The 21,700-nt window shown below is 34.5% G+C and overlaps 2 protein-coding genes and 1 non-coding gene across 4 annotated transcripts; 2 read left to right on the top strand and 1 right to left on the bottom strand.

Moving 5' to 3' along the window:
* Positions 1-57: 57 nt before the first annotated feature.
* On the top strand, positions 58-2,340 carry LOC101219413 (xanthoxin dehydrogenase). Of its 2 annotated transcripts, none has more exons than XM_011656956.2 (2): positions 58-212; positions 1,282-2,340. In XM_011656956.2, exons 1-2 carry the CDS (start codon positions 175-177, stop codon positions 2,084-2,086), a joined length of 843 nt encoding a protein of 280 aa, XP_011655258.1. In that variant the 5' UTR covers positions 58-174; the 3' UTR covers positions 2,087-2,340. The 2 variants fall into 2 exon arrangements, with proteins under 2 accessions (XP_011655258.1, XP_031742249.1); XM_031886389.1 differs by lacking the exon at positions 58-212 and adding an exon at positions 249-1,173.
* Positions 2,341-6,663: 4,323 nt separating this feature from the next.
* On the bottom strand, positions 6,664-19,867 carry LOC101219175 (U3 small nucleolar ribonucleoprotein protein IMP4). Its single transcript, XM_004143699.3, has 10 exons — positions 19,595-19,867; positions 19,051-19,197; positions 18,628-18,711; positions 16,160-16,269; positions 16,006-16,056; positions 15,267-15,410; positions 15,079-15,168; positions 14,345-14,451; positions 8,071-8,155; positions 6,664-7,048 (listed from the first exon to the last, which is right to left on the bottom strand). The coding sequence occupies exons 2-10, from the start codon at positions 19,160-19,162 to the stop codon at positions 6,950-6,952; spliced, it is 882 nt and encodes a 293-aa protein (XP_004143747.1). The 5' UTR covers positions 19,163-19,197; positions 19,595-19,867; the 3' UTR covers positions 6,664-6,949.
* Positions 9,566-9,725, top strand: LOC116404181. Its single transcript, XR_004217118.1, has one exon. It is a non-coding gene; the product is annotated as a U1 spliceosomal RNA (small nuclear RNA).
* Positions 19,868-21,700: the final 1,833 nt, after the last annotated feature.

Below are 21,700 nucleotides of genomic sequence, written 5' to 3' on the forward strand. Positions count from 1 at the left end.
AAAGATGAGTAAATAAAATATCCAATAAGGTGGCGTGGACATCATAAGTTCAAATCATGTGCAAACTGGCGTTTCCTGCCATTTAGACAAAACGCACAAATAAAACACACATTTTGTTCACTTTGCATTTCTCTAAAGAACAGCAAGTAAAACAAAAACAAATACAGAGCAACAATGGCTACTCCTCCAATTTCTTCTCTCATTTCTCAAAGGTGATTTCTTTATCTTTTATTTGATTCATCTTTCTGGCTTTTAACCTCTCTTACTGTGGATTTGGATCTGCCCTTTCTCTTCTTTTACTTCCATAAATTTATTACCCTTTTTTGGATTCTTAAACTTTTATGCCAAACAGTTCATTTTTTAGTTCAAAAAAGGGTAGATGGGCTCTCTTTCTGATTGAACTCACTGTTTGTTTTTATGGGTTTTTTTGTTTCTAGATTTTTTTTGGTTCTTAGTTGCTATTTTTGAGTGATTTTGGTTCTTTCAGAGTGGATAAATCTGTATTAAAGGATAGTTTTTTTTACAAAAAAAAAAAATTATTATTATTATAGGATGTTGCTGGAATGTTTTAAATCATGGCAGGTGGGGAAAAATTAGCTAAAAATAGAATATTTATCAAACTAACCTTTCAAATGTTTTTTTGAAATTTAGTTTTCTAGTCATTTTCTTAATTTGTATTGCTGTTGAACATTTGTGAATAACAATCCGAGAGAGAAAAAAGTTGTATCAGTTGAAGTATTGATATGATTAAATTTACCCTAACTATAAGCTTAGCTGGGAGATCTTGTTTCAAACTGAGTTATGTAATTAGTATTAACTTTTTGGGTCCAATTGCGATTTAGCGATATGAAAATATAATAAAAATGAGTTTTTTTTTTTTCCTGTTCTTAAAACATGCTTAGTTTGTTAATTGTGCCAAATAAAATGAAGTTCTAGCTGTTGGCTGGATTTGGAACCCTCAATTGCTTTTGTTTGGTTCTGCTTATTTCACACCTGAAAAATCAGAGCAAAAGGAAGTATTTTAACAATTAGCACTATGGTTAGTTTTGGATTACATCGTATTAAATGAGGAAAAGAAAAGATTGGTCCCCTTGCAGTATGTTTTGGACTATGATTAAGGTGTTGGTTGAGAATAAACAGAGGATTTCTCAGCAAAATCTTGATGGAAATGAGGTTGATTATGATTTCATTGATGCGTTGATACATTCGATTTTCAATTACCTTTCCATTGGTTATGACCAAGTTTGATATAAACTCTTGATTGATGCTTCCCACTTTCAGGTTATTAGGGAAAGTGGCATTGGTCACTGGTGGAGCCTCTGGCATTGGAGAGGGCATTGTGCGCCTCTTCCACAGACATGGTGCAAAGGTTTTTTTTGTCGATGTGCAGGACGAGCTCGGTTATCGTCTCCAAGAAAGCCTCGGCGGTGACAAAGACTCAAACATTTTTTATTCTCACTGTGATGTCACTGTGGAAGACGACGTTCGTCGTGCAGTTGACTTGACAGTGACTAAATTTGGTACACTTGACATAATGGTGAACAATGCTGGGATCTCAGGCACGCCCTCATCTGATATTCGCAACGTCGATGTATCGGAGTTCGAGAAGGTGTTTGATATAAATGTGAAGGGTGTTTTCATGGGAATGAAGTATGCTGCCAGTGTAATGATTCCGCGCAAGCAAGGATCGATCATATCACTCGGCAGTGTTGGTAGCGTCATAGGAGGAATAGGGCCACATCATTACATAAGCTCGAAGCACGCCGTAGTGGGGCTTACAAGAAGCATTGCAGCGGAGCTTGGGCAACATGGAATTCGTGTAAACTGTGTCTCTCCTTACGCGGTTCCAACGAACTTGGCTGTAGCTCACTTGCCTGAAGATGAGAGAACTGAGGATATGTTTACAGGTTTTCGTGAGTTTGCCAAAAAGAATGCAAATTTGCAGGGAGTGGAACTTACAGTTGAAGATGTTGCAAATGCTGTCTTGTTCTTGGCTAGCGAGGATGCTCGATACATCAGTGGAGACAATCTCCTCGTCGATGGTGGCTTCACTCGTGTAAATCACTCGTTTCGCGTTTTCAGATGATTGACATAGCGGTCTTCAACATTCGAAAATAATAAAAGGATGACTTGAAAGAAATGAGTCTATACCATATATGGGGACTCTCTATACTTATTAAGATATGTTTACGATCCACATTCAAGTCAAGAAGCGTGTAAACTAGCCGTATAAGAATAGTTTTGAATATTTAATAAACACATATCCATCGTTTCTGCTTCATTTAATGTTATAAGCTTACATTATTGTTTCTATATATGTATATATTCCTTACTTTGTAACTTCATATTTTAAACAATTTTATTATGCAATGTGTTCTTCTCTGAGATGTGATCATAGTGAAGTGTTAAATTATTAGGAGATAATTCATTATTCAAAAGGATACTCTGGTGATTGATTGAAAGTTTAAGTGCATATGTATTTCTATATTAGTTTTATAATGATTAATTATTTTAGTACAACCAGAATTGGAATTCGGACCTAAATGAAAGATGATATTTCCATTGAAAAATATAGGAGTTATTTTTTTCATAGATATATACCACTTTTTGTTATTATAATCTTAAATTGTCCAAGAAAATGTGGATAATAAGTTACCATTGCATGTGATTTAACCTTATTCTCATTTGCATGGACTAAATATGTAAGTTTGTGGCTGTCAACTATATATATTACTTCTTAAATGAACAAAATATTGGAATCTAGGTAGCTAGTTTCCATGCAAAGTGATGGATATGTAATGACAATTGGAGAGGTATGATGGCATTAGATGTGGTGTGTAATGTAAAACAAAGATAAACAAAGATTTGGAATGCTGAATAATATATGTTTGTGCCTTTGTGTGGTAACTCTAAGCTTGTTAAGGTAGGTGAGGTGCACCACCAAACTCACGTTTTTGTCCTGACAGATAGCCATTTGTTTCACTTCAAACATCCCACCACTTTTTCATATCTCTATATAAGGTAGGACTCCAAATAAATTGATTGCTCATTTCTTTCATGCAAATCATTTTTCCGTTTTCGACCGACAACCTACGCTACCCAACCCATATTATATGGACTGGGTTGAGTTAGTTTAAAATATGGGTTGGGTTAGCTTAAAAGTTTTGAATTTTACATATTGGATTAGGTCTCGAGTTGAAGGTTGAAAAATTCAGTTCAACCCTATATTATTTATTATTTTTTATTTATTTAATAAAAATAATGTTAGGAGTATTTTGTTGAACGATCGTGTAGAAAATTAAATGATCGTATAGAAAATTGGCCGATCGTGTAAGAAGTAACAATCGTTTGAAGGTAGAAAGCTAAAATGATCGCGTAAGAGGGTAAACGATCATTTAGAAAGTCAAACAATCGTTGGGTTGGAAATGAGAGAAAAAAAAAACAATACGACCTGATAATCCAACCCAACTCAACCCGTAGAATATGGGTTGGGTTGAAAAATTAATATGGGTTATTTGGGTTGTCAATCTAACCAACCCGAAAATATGGGTTGGATTGAGAATGTGAGAATGTCTCCCAACCCAATTCAACCCGTTTACATTCATAATTCTCACTATGTTATTTTAGTTTAATTTTATGACTTTTAGTTTTTTTGTATCTACGTTTTTGGAAAATTGCAATGAGTAGCACTTTGATTATGCTATTTTGCAAGGATATCGTCATTGTTTGATATTTTGCAAACATGGCAAAAAAAATTTAAAAAAATTATAATTTTTTTTCATATTTCACTAAACAATCGAGAGAGAGAGAGAAGAGACGACCGACGAATGGACACACAACAATCGATGAAGGTGAAGCGGTGGACGATGAGAGATGGTGTGGAACAGTGTTAGTTGGTGGAGTACATACATTGGAGGAAAGAAAGATAGAGAGAAAGAGATAAAAGTTGTGAATGACAATCGTTGTCTAATGATCAACAATTGAACATGCGGCCATGGACGGAGTTAATCGACAAGGAGTATTTAGAGCAATGTTTGGGCAATTGGTGTGGAGGAATGCTAGTGTGAAAGAGTGATGCAAAGAAGAAGAACTCAAATCAGAACTCGAAGTTTTTCTTTAATCTAAGTAAATGAAAGGTTACGAATAGTAGTGTATCAAAACATACATCAATAGCATATTAAAGGTATCAAATGTAAGTGTATAATGTGTACATCAGTGGTGTATCATGGGATATGATGCGTGACTAATGCATCAGATGTCATACTTATTTTTTTATTTTAAATTGTGGATTTGACTTGCTTTGTTGCTATTTTTTGCAAAACAAAAACGTTTGGACTACAAAACTAACATTAATAACTTTTTAATTGGTTTCATTTTATAATTTTAAACAATTTACCATAGTTTTGTTATATTTATAAATATTTTGGTTCAACTTGTTATATTTTTTAAAAGAATCCTCGTTTAACTATGATTCTAATGTAACAATCTTCTCAACATTTTCATGATAAAGCTTTAGAATTTGGTCGTTTCTCCTCTCAATTTGATATCGTATTTTCTCCAAATATGAGTAACAAACATGCCTCAACTAATTAAAAATACTTTTATACTTTTCTCATTACACTTTAATTTAATTTCGAAAAAAAAAAAAGTACATTTTCCATAGTTGGTTCCTAAGGTTCAGCATTTAGGTCTAATTTCTATTTGGTCCAGGAGGTTTCAAATGTTACAAACTTATATATTTTTAAGTAATAACTTGATTTCAATTTAATCCCAAGCTCTATTTCATTTTACCACCTAGGTTTCATGATTGTCATTTTTTAACTCGGTTTAGTGAAAAATCAAAAATGAAAATGTAAATCTTGAAATCTAACACCAAATTTAAATAAAATTCAATTGTGAAGAATGAAATTATAACATCTTAAAATAAGAACCAAATAGAAATTAGATCCAAAATTGATGACATTTTCCTCTTAATTTTTTTTATTTTTTTTCATAACTTAAATTTCAAATGAAGAAGGGCTAACAAAATAAATAGCAATTTTAAAACTTTCATTTTGAAAAATAGCAAGATGTATTTAGATTAAGAGAATTAGCAAAACTAATTACTGATTATTAGATTACAAAAATACCCCCAAATAGTATTTACAATTAATTGATTCTGATTCCAGAAATACATATATTTTAAAATTGTAAGAACCTACACTTTATTTTAAAAAAAAAAAAAAAAGATTCAACTCCCTAAAAAGAAACACACAAACCACATATGAAACTTTCCATTGAAAATTAAGATTGATTGACAAAAGAAATAATAATAATTATGAATACAATATAAACCTTCCAAACTAAAATTGATTTGACATAAAAAGAAAATTAATTAAAATTTAGAACCTTAGGGATCTTGTTGTCATGCCTGAGATTGAGCTCTACAACAAAATAACACAACTTTATAGATTTGCTGCAAAAGTTGGAAAATGGTAAATTAATAATTCATTATTTAATAATAGTTAATTTCCAGAACAAGGTTCCAAAATAATGTGTTACAAATTTAAAAATTTATGGAATTTATCTTCTTTTTTTTAATTACAAGTTTACCCTTTTATATTATCGTCTTTCTCCTCTTATGCGATATGCTTTTTTTTCTTCATTTTTTTTTCATTGTCTTTTTCTCTTGTTCCTAATTTTTGTAACTATTTCCATTTTCACTTCTTTTATATGCATTTTTTATTTTCTTTTTCTTTTTACCGTCTTTTTCTCTATTTTTTTTGTAATTTTTTAATATTTTTTCAAACTATTATTTGGTTCAAGATTGTGTGTCAAATATAGATCGTAAAAAAATGATACTGTACAAAATAACTCCATCTAAATGGTGTCTCACATATAAACAATCGTGTACAAAAAAAATATTAAAAAAAGTTGAGATTTCGCTATCTTAATTTAAATGATGAAATCTAAACCATTGCATACAAATGGCTATTCATATCTAAATGATTGTTTTGGACTCTGAGTCGATTAATCAGACATTTTTTGAATTTTTAATCGAGAACATGTGGTCTTTTTCCCCTTTCAAAATTGTTGTTGTAAATATTTTGTCGTTCTATTTTTTAAAAAACTCCTTTAATAATTATCAACGGTTGAGAAGATCTCCCATATAAACATGATAACAAACTATATTTTGGTTAGTTTCTTTAAAAAATCCTACCTAAAAAGTATTTAGTTGCAAAAATGTTGTTGAGAGATATTTTAGGAAAAAATTGACTACTATGATAAACAAAATCTCCATAAAATCACTCAAAAAAATTCTTTTACAATGGATTGAGAAAAATCACTCAAAAAAAACTATTGCAACTTGAACTCTTAGTCAATCCTATTTTGAGGCCTTCCTCTTTACATCATCAACAAAATCGGAGATCAACCAAAAATGTAGTGGAGAAGACAAAGTTGTTTGAGAAATTCAGCGAACATTAAAAAAAAATTGTATACAAGGCATTTTAAGGAAAATAAAACTCCAAGACAAATAGTATAGAGGTTGTTTGCTATTTTTCTTATAAAATTTCATGTTTGTTATTCTCTCAAATGATGGTATAGTTACTGCTGTAAACCTAAATATCCCAAAATTAGCCAAGAACCAAACCAAACGCATCATATATGCACAGATAATAAATGTATGGACAAAAAAATAAAATCATTAACAATCTGAACACCGTACACTATGATGAAATTTGCAAAGAATCAAGTGCACGCCTCTTCAGACTTCTACAATCATTGTGTCAAAAACAAAAATTGCCTTTCTAATTCAACTAAAATCTATAAATAATCTAAGAGACAAAATTTTGGTATCCCAAACCACCCGAAGAAAATATAAACTTTAATACAAATTTTATAAGAAAAAAGAAGAAAAATGTGATGATGCAAAAGTAGTAATAAAATAATAGATTACAATCTGCGTTTTTTAAACACCAAGGAAGTCACGTTTCTTGGTTGTTTTCATATATGGTCGAATCACCCATTCATTCTGAGCTTCCGTTTGGTCCACAGTTCCTAACTTTATCTGCCATAAAATCCACCAAACAAACCAAAATTTAAATTTAGATACACAACATAATATTGCTTACCACCTGGAAACAATACTGAGATACAACAAAATTGCAGACCACGTTCTCTTGGACTCCGGTCAGCCAAGGTAGTTAAGTTAAAAAGATATATAAATATAGAATAAAGGGAATGAGTGATGGGAATAAGTTATATATATACTTTATCCTAATCTGAATTTTATAATTTTGTTGGATCACTTTGTACAAGGTTAGCCTTTAATTATTAGGACAAGGATCTTCTAGACACGGTTGAAAGTTAAGAAACCTATTGAACACAAAAACATACTAGAGAACAACTACCAAGTGGACAAAAAACTAAAAAGTTAGAGACTAAATTGTAATATAATCCATTATTTTTCGACAAAGATTTCAGTTATTATTGGAAAAGACATTCCAGATAACATCAACACAATCTCGAAATACAACAATTTTTTTCTTTGGTAAGATTGTTGACAACGTCTGAAATTCAAAATGATAACAAATGAACTCCAAACAAAAACTTCTGATGGCCACAAATTAAATATTTCTACGAACTGCAAAAGGATGAACGAAAATATTATCATCAAAGTTTTATAAACAGAGTATTGATTTTTCTTGAAAAGTATCTCGTCCTCCGTCAAATTATGTTTCAATCCAATACAATTGTACTAGTTTCTTCTAAAATAAAATAAGTTGTATTTGAGCAACTTTAATTTTCTTTTTCTAAAGCCTCGGTTATTATGATGATAATTTCCAACTTCTGACAACCTTAAAACTTGAAATTTACTCTCAAACACTCCAGAGAGAATTTGGATGATAATATATGCAAGACCATGGCTGCTTATTAATTAGTCTGTTGTCAGCTACTTTCTACAGGATCAAAATAAAACGAAACACCTAGATTGACTATTTAACTTTGTTTATTGAAATGCTTTCTCCAGTATCAAGAACGTATATATGAAATCCGTCAAAGCAATGAACCGAATCACAAAATAGGTACCTGGTACAGTCGCAATTCAAACCGTGGACCAATCTCCTTCAGCTCAATTGATTTGGCACCTCCATGCTTCTCATAAATATGATGCCTATAGTTTTTTTAATTCAAATGACCAAAGAAAACAGGCACAAATTAGCAAAGAGCTACTTACCACTGAAGAAACACAACTTCAAATATATGTGCATGCCTTCTTCAATGTTTAGACCAACAGAATGAAGTGAACCTTTTCCTTCGTGAGGACATTTAAAAGATCCCAATTGAGTCTTTGGAGCGCTAAGTTTAGTTTTGGAGTCCGGAGTTAATATTGAAGTTATGAAGTTCGTGTTTGAGTTGTAAGATAGAGTTCCTTGATAAATATACAAACTTCAATGATAAACACTATCGATGTTGAGTTATTTAACACCGACTTATGAAAGTCGAGGACCAAACACCCCCCTAAATGAAAATTTGACAGCAATGAAATAGAAGAGATTTTTTTTTGTTCACTTGATAAATTGCTGAACTTTCATCGAGAGAAAAGATGAAATAATATATGAAGAAGATTTTCCAAAACAAAAGAGCAAAGTACCATAGCAAATTGAAGGTGCTATAAGGCCACTTCATCTCTACCAATCTTAAAAGGCTCAACACTTATCAACTGGCTTAGAATATCCACAACCAATAAGAACAAAAACAAAGACAAAGACAAAGGATCACCCCATCTAAGGCCCTTCGATGCTTGAATCGCCCCTTTTGGGACTACTCCATTGATGAGAATAGCTTAACGTTTCTAACGCATCCCGACATCCACATTCTCCATTTATAACCAAGTCTTTCTTCATCATCACTCTATCCAAAAAGTCCCAGTCCACATGATCCTACGCTTACTCAAAGTCAAGCTTTAACGTAACACCCTCCAAGTCAATGGAGTAGTCGATGGCAACACTTTCACTAGAATCTTAATCACATTATCCTTTTTAGAAATCAAACAAACAAAGGTTTCAACCACCGATTTGTTCAAGATCCCTCTTTCAAAAAATTCCTTAAAAACTCCCTCCAAGTCACCTTTGATTAGATCCCAATTCTACTGAAAAAGGCCATAGAAAACCTGTTAGCTCCAGGAGCGTTGTTGCCATTGCAACTTAAGACAATCTTCTTGATCTCCTCAATCGTAAAAGGGACCACTAACACATCTTCCCTCGACAAAATAGGGCTCCAATCAATACCCTCTACAAATGGATTCTCCGTCACCTTAGGGCTATAAAGAGTAAAGAAAAATTTTAAAATTTCCCCCTCAATTTCCTCTCTATCACTGGTACAAACCCCATTATCCAAAAACAGATACCCAATATGGTTCTTCTTTCTTCTTAACCATCCTATGGAAGAAACTCGTATTACAATCCCCTCCCTTGGCCCACTTAATTTTACACTTTTGAAACCAGCTCACATTAGCCTTTCCAATCACCTCTTCAAGGCTCCTTTTTAAACTAAATCTCTCCTCAATGAGGCCATTTTCAAGATACTTACCCGGACGGGGTCAATGAGCGATCATAAAGGCTCATGGCCTAGGTTGGCGACCTCCATTGCACTTCGAAGGGGTGCCCGTCTAAGGTCTGCCCAAAGGGGCAGAGCATACGTCATTATTTGTGGCAGTGGGGGCCTGCGTGCGCGGCCCCTTTCAAATAAAAATAAAAAAATGAGGCCATTTTCAAGCAGATCATCCAACTCAAAATTGTCAATTTCGTCAATCCCAGCAACAATCTCCTTTTTAACCCCAATATCCCAAAACATCTCTTTGTTCCAAGCTCTCAGCTGGCTTTAAGAAATCTCAGCTTTTCCTTGAATCTAAAACCCTCCCACATACCTTGGATAATAGTGTTCCACCAAGAAGCGATATTCGCTTTAAGGAGGGAATCAAGCCACATGTTTTCAAACCTGAAGGGAACCAGACCCCAATTCAACCTCCCATTAGTCAAAATAAAGGGCTAGTGATCCGAAGTGATTCTAGACCCTCTAACATGCCTAGGGTTCCCAAGTCTGAGATCCACGCTTCTGACATAAGCACACTATCAATCCTTGAGGTAGCACTACAATTGGCCCAGGAAAATTTACCCCCAATGAGAGGAGGATCAAACAAACCACTATCATCAATAAAGTTGTTAAAACATCTCATAGATCTGGCGATTCTCCCCCTCGAAGCTTTCTCTTCAGGAGAACGGACCACATTAAAATCCCCCACCACACACCATCTCGCCCCACAATATCTGAAAAGATCTCCTAGTTCTTCCCAAAATAAATTCCTACCTCTCATCCTTAGGGGACAATACACCCTGTAACTCAAAACTCATGACCCTCACCATCCAGAAAAGCCACAGTAGTGGAATGCCTGTCATGGATCACTTCAAAAGCAACACAATCTCGAATTCCACAACATGAGAATGCCACCAAACAAACCTTCAGCATCAAGAACCTCCTACTCTTCCAAATACTAGTTATCCTTTTACAGAAACCACTTCTTTTGGTTTCCATCAGAAAAACAATGTCTGAATCCTCTTGTCTAAGCACCTCCTTAACAAGGCTTCTTTTAGACTGACCCTCCAACCCCCTAACATGCAAAGATACAATTTTTAACATAACGACCTAGACGACCTTGCCTCCTTTAAGGCTTTCTTGCCCCCACAATTTACAGAGCTATCCAGTTTCTTTAACTCTCTAGATAAGCTGTCACTACCTCCCTTACGTTTCAACTTAACCCCTCCAACCTCCACAACCTGATCGCTACCTCTCTTATCATTTTATCCAGTTTCTTTAGTCTCCACTCTCTTAGTACCCGCTGAACCCATAACCTCCCATCTCTCATCGTTTTTAACTTCACCAACCAAGGCCCCCTTGAGATTCAAAGAGGGTGGAATGGCCAAAAAGAAGCCCCTCACAGCCAACGTTGGTAAGAGACTCTTCGCCGCCACTTGAATCGAATCCCCTCGCTTGGACCACATGATTAAGCAACGACCACTTTTCTTCTAGAGAATAGATCAGCGCAAGCGGTAAGGCACAACCCGAAAAACCTTGAATTGAATACTCCTTTTTTTTTTTTTTAAAGGAGACAAGCTTCTTTATTATTAATAAACTCAATGTACAAGAGAACTATACAATGAGAATAATATGGAAGCCAAGAATTGAGGGAGAGAAAGAGAGAAATGATCAGTAGGTGCACTTGGACATCTCAACTAGGTTGACACCCCCATAGCACCCTCATCATATCCAAAATACAAAGAAAAGACCAAAATACAAGAACAATACTAAGGTCATGAAAAGACCAAAGTAACCATCAAAAAAATCTACAAAAGCTACCTATGGAAGACTAAAAGCAAGGTTGAAAGGAAAAACAAAACGGCAGAAATACATATAAAATCCATCCAAACTACAGAAGCACTAATTCTGAACTGGCAATTGGGGAAAACTACATTGAGTCTCATCAGATGAAGGCGGTCCAATTGAGGCAAATGTCTTGAATGGAGTAATCTTTAAATTCTGCATTTGAAGAACACCAAGCTGCTGCATTTCTTTTAGAAATCTCTACGATGTCAGCCCAATTCCTTTTTTTATCATGGAAGGTGCGTTGGTTACGTTCAAACCAAATCTCAGCTAGAATCGCTTTTTATCAAATTAACCCAAATTAGAAAATGTTTTTTTGATAGATAAGGACCCCTCAGTAATTGGCGCACATTGGCGCTAAACGAACCATCAAAGACCCAAACTGATTTGAGCATAGAAAATATGCTAAACCAACAATTTGATGAGAAAGGACAGAAAATGAATAGGTGAACTAATAGCTCACTGTTTTCCAAGCAAAGGGGGCACACTGAAGGCAGCAAACACGTATTGGGAAGCTTCCTTTGCATAGTCTCGGAACAGTTTAAACCTTGAAAAGAATAAGGATACACAAAATGACCAACACCCCCACCCCAGTTGCTAGAACCCGGATACACAAAATAAATGGTAAAAAACTGTCTTCTTCGGGCCCTAAATTCATTTTCCAATCTGATTCCCCAATGCTCATCTTCTTTCTTAAATGGTAAGAAATGGCCCTACATGTTGATGGATTAAGTTAGAATCCATCGGTTTCCTTAAATCATCCCCTTGGGTCTCACATCTATGAACCGGTGACCCTCTTTTAATAATTCCTTTGCACAACCTTGATTTCTTAAGAGGACCCAAAGAAATCTGGTCCACTTCCTCCCGTCCCTTTCTCAAATCTACCGGCCCATCACATATCTTTCCCACCTCCCAACTCAACAAAATCAATGGGCTTTACCTTTCCTTTCTCAAATCCCCTGTGAGCTTTCTTATCCACCAGCCCATCACACTCCACTGAATCAAAATCTTCACGTGATGTTCTTTCTCCTTCTTTTTCTGACCCAAGGACAGACTAAAGGATCAAGGGACAGCTATGTTTGTACCATCCTCTGACCTAATCTGACTTTCTTTTTCTTCTTCTCCTAGGTCGACAAGAAATCTCACCAGAAAGAAGAAGTCCCAATGGTTGACAATGCATCCCACCAAAATAAAACCATCTTCTTTGACCTCCGCCCTGAAACTCACTTCCTTAAGCCCAGTTGGACTCCAGTGGATACACATCTTCACGGCACGACCCCCACACCAAGACACTAGGGAAGGATTATCTCCTTTGTTCTCAAAAAAGGGAGGGACGTCTAACGCCGCGACTGAACCTCCCCTAAATTCCTGCTTTCTCTGCCCTTCAATAACACGAAAATCCCAAGTTGAAACAAAAAATCTTGATTTTGAAGCAATGACTCGAGTCGAATCAACTCCTTCGCCTCTAAAACTAAGCCACAAATCCCCGCAGCCAGATTTGTGCAAAAGACCTTGAAACCACAACAAATATATGGAGGTTTTTCAAAAAGTTGCTTTAAAACTCCCCAATCAGTCGAGGCCTTGAATTTTTTTATAATAATCATAGCCTGGCATTTAAATGAAAAGTCCATCACTTTTTCCTTTTACCACTTTTACCTCTTGTCCTTCACTCTGGAAGTTTCTTGTGTATGATTGCCCACCTTTTTTTTCTGTTACCCTTCACTTTGACAATCCAAGCCTAAGAGCCCTCTTTTTCTTTCCTGATTGAGTCCTTTGAATTTGGGATTCATTGCTAGCCTTCTGAGAACCTAAATTTGCACCTAGAAGGAACGCCGAGATCTCCTTTGCTAATGAGCGCCAACCACTTCCTCTGCTACCTTCCGAAATGAAAATTCTCAATTTTCTACCTTTAAAATATTCAAGTGAAATAATAGCAAATCTACCTCTGTTATTCTCTAGCACCTGAAAATAGTCTATGGCTAAGCTTAACTTTCTTCTTCCCAAAATCAGATAGAGTGACTCGCGTCCACGGCTGCCTTCAAACAGTCCCTTACCCACACTGCAGTTCCCCCATCCAGCTCCAACTTACCGAATTTTCAACCATTCCTTTTCTCAATATGAATCTTCCTATCAATCCCTGCAGAACCGACCCTAAATTCTTTTCTATCTAGCGTAAACTTTCCCATCTCCCAGCAAACTCACTTTTTATTTTGCATAAAGAGATTCTGATTCTCCTTGTCTTTTTCAATACGTGAAGAAGATGATATAAAACTATAACCCACAACAAAGGGAGAGACTATAAAAGGGTTTCCAATCAAATAAAAAAGACCCGAAGGATAATTCCAAGGCTTCATCCACAAATGACACTGAGAATTTGAAACTAGGAGACAACTCTGCTCCCTCTGAAAAGGCTGTAGGTTCAATTTTGCCAAATAAGGAATTTGCGGGATTAGATACTTTCTTCTTTCTTCTCTAAAGTGGCTTAGTTCCACGTCAAGGTTTCTGCCTATAAGTAAACTAATAATTCAATTTAATTAATATAATTATGATTGATTCAATGATTTTTTTCTAATCAATGACAATCAACTATTGTCTTTATCAAATAATTTAGATTAAACAATATAAAATATAACTTGCAAATAAAAGCATATAAATTTGCTAACATTTTATTTTCAAGAAAGTAAACGAAACTTATAGTAAAATAGATATTAAATATCGATACGAAAATAATGTACTTATTTTGGTGAATATAGCTAAATCACAACAATTTAATATTATTTTACCAAACACTAAACACTGATTTACTTTATGTCATAACTTGTCTTTCTAAAAGTACTGCAATCCAAAACTAAGGCCAAGTATCACCATCACGTTCATCATCACCAATTTAATATTCTCTAGGGAAAAACTTTAGTCAACCAACCTGAATGAAATATAGTCAGACTGATTAGCAAAAGTAACCACACGTTTGGTATCTGGCTTCGGCACAGGAAATAGATGCTTTAAGATATTGGCCGTCCTTTCACCCAACTATCAAGAATAGAACAATTAAATATATTAGAAACATAATTAAAAAATGCAATTTAGAGAAGACACTGAATAACAATTTATCTTTACCTAAGTAATTGCTCTAAAGGAAAAACAATCTTTGCATAATGGTAGAACGAGAGAAATGTAGGCATTTATGTCCTTAACATGCAACCACATACACATGGGAAATGGTGGAAAATAGAAATAGAACATATGGCAGAATCTTATGTGGGAAGGGAAAAGTAAACAATAAAACATCCATATTGGAGAAAATCCAAGGAGTTTAGCTAACAAAATGATGATAAGATTAAGACACAATAGCACCAGCATGTCAATAATAGCAATATTAAGAAAATTGTGACTCTGAAAGGTAGACGTTATTTACTTTGAAAAAATTAACTTGGAGGTTAGAAGAAAGAATGGCTGATAATAATGTACACCAGAAAGTTTTCATTTTCAAGTTCAGTCTCTTTCATTTTATGAAATATAAATTCGGCAGTCTAACATCATTCAATGTTGAAGCCCAGTACAAATATCAAAATAAAGAACACATCGTTGAAAGTGGCAAAGACTCATGAAATGTCAAATGACAACGTGATGTTGTATCATTCAAAACATGTCTCTTACCTTCGTGGTAAAATTGTTCAAAATTATGTGCGGATAGGCCTCAGGCATTGTTCCCATAGTCTTTTTGTCCCTGATTTCATGTCTTGTAACCTCAATTGGAAAAGATGGTTAGTCTACTAGCCCAATGTGCAGCCACCTAGTGCCAAAAACCATTAATTTTGAAAAATGAATTCCAAAAGAACACTTACCACATTCAACAATCCAAAATAGGCAGTTGGACCAAATGGAAGATGGCTGATAATTAAACCATCTGGCACACCACGATGTTCATGAACTAAAATAACATCTGTAAATTCATGAGCACGGCAGGTCTCTATAATCTCTGAGATCACCTAAGAAACAACAAACCATTTTAATCAAACAAAAGGTCTACAAATGATGAGAATGAGATAAGTATACCACCACCAACAACACATTCTACTTCCGCTTCTCTATAAGATTGTCTTAAAATGCACCTTAACTACAGACTTTAAATGCACCTTAACTACACAAGTGGAAATATAGGGTATTCTTCCATATTTTCTGATTTTGCAAGTCATTGGTATAATATTTAGTTTCTATAATCTTTTAAATGGAAAAAATATAGTATTAGCAACTCTTTATGGGCCTGCCTGGACCAATTGTAAGTCCTATTGTAAATACATAAACAAGGAGAGGCGGGATTTGAATTGCACACTAGGGAAGCTGCTTGCTGGACTATCTTTTGTAATGGTTTTTGTTCTTCCATACTGATTTTAAACTGTCGACCGTGTAATTAAGTATCAACAATCAAATAACAAATTATACCTAAGTCAAAGAAAGCTCCAATGACACAAGACTTTCTCAATTGGCTTCAAAGAATGACAAGTTCCAACTCGAAATCAATGGCTAAATGGTAAACAAACTGATGGTAGAAAACCAAATGAGGTAGCCAAAATTAATACTAACCTGACCACCACGATTCATTCGTTGTGCATTGGGAAAAACAATTTTTAGTTCCTGTGTACAGATTCCCGATAAAACTCTGGTTAAGGCCAAAAACTATACGCTTGAATCTATCAACTAGAGAAGTAACAAAGGAGAAAAGGATAGGTATACCAACCTTTGCAAACTGTGTCAAAGGTGCACTTGGATCCCGAGATGTAGTTATCAAAATTTTAGGATCAACTTCTGAAGCATTTGCATACTCATCATCAATGTGTGTCCTTGGAACTGTATTTGATACATACAAAGAGGCAAGAGACAGCCGTACATTAGCAAAAAAATTTAGAAACCAACTTGCACTTACAATTAACATTAAGAATCAAGAGTTCTGTTAATAATTGGGACAGCATAAAATAAAGAGGCCTTTGAATAGAGATTCAAAAAGACCAAGATAAGCAATTTGCAAAAACATCACTGACCATTTTACTTTGATGTTTCTCCTCCACCTCCATGGTAAGAGAATAAAAAACCATATTAAAATAAAGGTCAACTTACAAATTTGGTACTGAACTTTCAAGCATGTGTCTATTGGTTTTTTAGCTTTCAATTTTGCACCCAACAAATATCAATCATTAACTCCAATGATCTTACTTGAACAGAATTAGTTCTTTAGGTTGTACAAGTGTGTCCTTGAGGTTTTTTTTAGAAAAAAACCATTAACTCAATGATTGTGCAACACACTAATTGTATTGATTAGAAATTATGTAGCGTAACTGGGAAACTGAAGCATACAGCGAAAATGAGATGGGCTACAGAAGGCTTTCTAATAGACACATTTAGACTTCGGTGCCTCACATGGCCACTCGGTAGCCCAAAAATTATCTTCACTTCCAAAATAGTGTACCCATTAATCATGTAACAGATATCTAGCTTCTTCACAATCCCTCTATTTAACTTCAAAAACCCCACTCTTCCTCAAGAAAAAGTATGTGCTTTGCACACTACCTTACCCAAATATTATTACTCCTAGGACACCAAAACATACGAAAACACCAAAGATAGTTAATATGCAATATCAATTGCCTTTCAAGAGAGCTATATCTCTCCCACAATCATTACACACTTGAAACTGACTTACAAACTATGACCTCCCCTACAAACCCTGACTCCTATTTATAAGCAAACTGCCTCTATATGCCCATCTCCGCATCTTGCTGCTACATGTGTCATAATCATTCAGAATATGCCGTGCATCTCTTTACGCATTGTCCATTTGCTTCACAGTTTTGGCATACCATGTTCTAGGCCTTTGGTTGGTTAACTGTTTTTGCTTCAAATATGCTTGACAACCTTGCTTCTTTGTTGGTTGGTCATCCTTTTCATGGCACTAAAAGGACTATTTGGTTGGCTATTGTTCGTGTTTTTTTCTGAAATTTGTGGAGCAAACGTAATAACATCTTTTCAGAGATAATTCTTCTAGTTTTAACCTTTTTTAGATTTTACTCTTTCTACAGCTTTGTATTGGTGCAAAATTAAGCCTCCTTTTAATCATTTGAGCCTTTCTTACTTGGTTTCCAATTGGAAAAAATTATCTTAATAACCTTTAGGTGTTTGGGGGTTCTCCCAATTTTATTTCATCAATGAAATGTTTCTTCTCTAGAAAAACAAATAAATAAATAATCAAACTGTCTCTAACAAACTATCATCATATGCTCACTTGGCTACTATTCCCAAAACAGCCCTTCTTAGTACCCTCACAGTTTTTTCAGCTTAATTACCCAGATCCTTCTTCGTTCTTCCCTCCTACTTTCCTCTTAAAAGTATCCAACGTCTCTCAAAAACTCTCCATCCACCCTTAATGAAATGACCTTGTTATAGCCATAATGCATCTAACCACCGGTTATGCTCTAAGATTTTTTCAACCAAAAGGATCCTTATTTAAACCTTCCATTTTTGTAGGCTTATCGTTCAATGGGCATTGGTGTGGTTATGCTCTTTTCCAAGTATGTTCCATCCAAAGAAACTGATACCGTCTCAACTTGATGAAAGTTAGTATTCATAAAAATAAAATTAATAAGATATTACCCATCAATTGAGACACCTACTTAAGAATTAATTTTTTACAAGTTTCCTTGACACCCAAATATTGTATGGTCAGGCAGGTTGTGCTGTAAAGATTAGTCGAGGTACGCATAAGCTGGCACGAACACTCACAAATATAAAAAAACACAAAAGAATTTGCCCCTGGATGAAAAACAAGTTTTTCTCTTTTCTTGTATCTTCTAATTAAATAAAATAAAAATAAAAAATTCCATAACTTACCATCTAAGCTAGTGAAGACTTTTTTTTTTTTTTTTGCATACTATGACTGAAAAAGCTCTCATGTGAACTCGTAAGATTGAACTCCATTTTCACAAAGAAATGTTTAAAACTTGTAAGGGATAGAAAGAAGGTAAAAAGAACGATCATAAACCACTGGTATTGTGTTGGAGAATGAGGATCAAGATCCCATATAAGCCATTAAGTTGAAGATGCCAATCTCGTTCATTTTCTTCATTAAATGATGCAAATACTTTGGAGAAGGCAGGGAACAGCAAAAGATGTTAATCGTCCATATTAAGTTGAAGAATAGTTAGAGAAAATTACCTGCTGTGAGTTCATCCTCAAGTTCAATTTCTTTACGAAGTGCTGCCTCCTCATTTCGAAGTTCAGTAGGAAAGGGTTTTCCCTCTGCAGTAAAAAAAAATCACAGAATATTGAGCTTAAAGTTCATAATTGCAAAATTAGGAGCTTTGAGCCAGTTGAAAAAAAAGCCACATGCATATTTTCAAATTCCTCATGTTACTTCCGATTCAATCTTTTTTTGGTTTCCACCAATTGAGCATTCCTTCTAACCATTTTCGTAAGTATCATATCTTCAATATAGAGGTTAAATGAAAAGTTAATAGCAACTCTTTTTATTAGTAGTTGGTTATTTCATCCTCCAATTTCGTATCCTCCTTTTTTATTGATCAATGCTATTTCATCCACTTGAGGGAGGAACACAATCAAGCAAAGAGAGTGTAATACCTTCCAAGGCTTCTCTAATCTTCCGCTTTTTCTCATATAGCAAACGCTCCTTGCCTTCTAAACTCTTTCTGTACAAATACTCCCTCCTCAGCCGAATGTTTCTTCGCAACATTGCTTTGAACTATTAGCCAAACCCCAACCGAGAGTCTTCACATAAATAAACCAAAAACAAAATAACTTCAAAAAAAAGCATACATCAACTAGATAATCATGGATTTAATCACACTCATGTGCACTTATTTAAGTTGCATTGAAAAGAAGAACACAAAGAAAGACGGCTGCCAGATGCAACACTGAACCGGGGACAGACAGCAGCTATTTTTATTTGTTCATTGCATTTTGCTGTTTTTTATACTGCAAATCCTTTCAAATACAGCTTTTCGATTATTCTCATACTGAACAAAACTATAGGTGAGTTCTGTTTTGCTCAGTTAATCTCTTAAACTTAAATTAGACTGGTTGAACATCGATTTTCTTCTTCGGAGATGAAAAGAATAAACCAACGAAATCCAAAAAAAAAAAAAAAAAACAAAACGATGGGAACCTGAAAAATGAGCGGCGGAAGCGCTATCTCAACAACGGCACGGGTTAGGGGATGAATACTGTTTCGGAGAAAAAGAGAAGAAAGATGAGTGGATGTGTTTGCTCGAGAAGGCGAGAGAGTATGAGAGGGAGTGACGGCGGAAGGCTGAGAATACAGCGTGCAGTGGCGGAGCAGGGCTCAAGTGGCTGCTGGTGTATAGGGTTTTAGGGAAGAAGAAGGGCTTACGATCGTTGAGGGAAGGACAGTTTCAGCTAACTTGACAACCATGGAAAATAAATTTTCTATTTTTCAATTTAGATATATATTCTTCTATTTTCAAATTGGATCAAAATATTTATAATAATTTTATTTTTTAAATATTAGAAATAATTGTTTTGAATGGTTAAATCATTGTTAATATTTACAAATATAATCAAATGTTGGTCCATCTAAGATATTAGTGTACTATATTAAAAGCTACCGACGATCAAACTTAGATCCTGTGTGTGGTAATCAAACCCACGATCACATGGTTTAAAGTGATGCACTATACCACCGAGCTAACACAACCCGGTAGCCTAGCTCATGTTTTTTTTTTCAATCTTTGTCACTTTACTCTTTCACGAATCTGAATGCTATGTAGAAAAAAGCCAAGGCTTTGAGGAGCGTCGCCGTAGTATGTAGCAATTACTTGGGGATCGTAATTCTAACATTTTCGTGTTATCCACTCGATGAAAACTAACAAAACGACATTTGAAAAGCTATGCTATCGATTTGTATAAAAACAAAAAATTATAAAGATAGACGCTGTGCATGGGAACCACGTGATTTATAGTCTCACACTCTACCATTGTGCCAATAATGCACCAAGACGTGTGTCCCAATCTTTATCATTTTACTTTACACGAATTCAGATGTTTTGCATAAAAGTTAAGGCTTCGAATAGTGTGATAATATGTAACAATCACTCAGGGATCTTAATTCTAAAGTTTTCAAGTTGTCCACACAATGAAAACTAACAAACCACCATATGAATTTTGACCGCTTCTCTACCATGGGATAAATTGACAAGTCGTAGGGAAATTTCATCAAAAGAAAGAAGTTGTTTTTCTTAAGAAATTGAAATACAACATGTAACTCAACGATATTGAAGAGATGGAATCACTTTGTCTAGGAAATGGGCTTTTATGTTTTATTACAGCATGTGGTGAATTAGTTATAAGGACCCACTCTAACGTCGGCTTCAAATCTGCTACAAGCCCGATGCAAAAAGTCTCATATTAGTTTTGGCATGATCGAGATCGAGCGTTCTTAAGTCACTTTTGGAAAGTGTTATTTTCAATGCACCCAACTAAAAAGGAGAATGACATCTCACGCACAAATGGATGGGCAATCAGAGGTCATTAACAAATGCTTGGAACTACACTTAAGGTGTTTTTGTCCTCAGAAACCACATGCATGTTGTGATAATATTTTGTGGGCCGAGTATTGGTACAACACAATATTAATAAATATTAAAAAGAACTTTACGAAACGAAAAGTGATGAAATTATATTAACCTTTATTTTAGAGGTGACAAAAAAATTTGAATTCAAATAGTCATTACTATATATATTATGAATTGTAGAAATGAATTGTTAATTAATTGATTTGAAACCTAAAAATTTGAAAACCCTGTATAAATTGCAGGCATAAATGTAGGGGATGTTGATGTAATCTTATATAGTCCGAAAATAAAAAATTATTTGATGTAATCTCATATAGTCCGAAAATAAAAAATTATTTAATATTTTTCAAAATTGATGGTTTTTTGCAAATACACTATATCTGTAATATCATGTATCATTTTTTACCTATACAAATATATTGTATCTAGCGTAAAATAATTTTCGTATATAAAGAGGTATAATTGGTAAAAAAGAAGTCTACAACCCCAGTTTTGCTATAAATCTTGATATTTTTTAAATTTACTATTTTCCAGTTTGTTATCTAATTTTTTGCCATTATCACACATATCTCTAAAACATAAGAGCTTGTTTGCCCACAAATTACCTAATAGTACATAGCCCACTCCACGTTTGGCCTAAGGAGTTGCTAGATTAGTGGATTAAGATTAAAAACACTTGT

This window comes from Cucumis sativus, chromosome 5 (genome assembly GCF_000004075.3).
Source record: "Cucumis sativus cultivar 9930 chromosome 5, Cucumber_9930_V3, whole genome shotgun sequence".
In the NCBI taxonomy this organism is placed as follows: domain Eukaryota; kingdom Viridiplantae; phylum Streptophyta; class Magnoliopsida; order Cucurbitales; family Cucurbitaceae; genus Cucumis; species Cucumis sativus.

Coding starts and splice junctions, on each gene's coding strand:
- LOC101219413 (XM_011656956.2), top strand. CDS start 175: ATGGCTACTCCTCCAATTTCTTCTCTCATTTCTCAAAG. Junction 213..1,281: donor TCTTCTCTCATTTCTCAAAG/GTGATTTCTTTA, acceptor TCCCACTTTCAG/GTTATTAGGGAAAGTGGCAT.
- LOC101219175 (XM_004143699.3), bottom strand. CDS start 19,162: ATGTTGCGAAGAAACATTCGGCTGAGGAGGGAGTATTTGTACAGAAAG. Junction 15,169..15,266: donor ATTTTGGATTGTTGAATGTG/GTAAGTGTTCTT, acceptor TTTCCAATTGAG/GTTACAAGACATGAAATCAG. Junction 8,156..14,344: donor TCTGACTATATTTCATTCAG/GTTGGTTGACTA, acceptor AAAAAACTATAG/GCATCATATTTATGAGAAGC.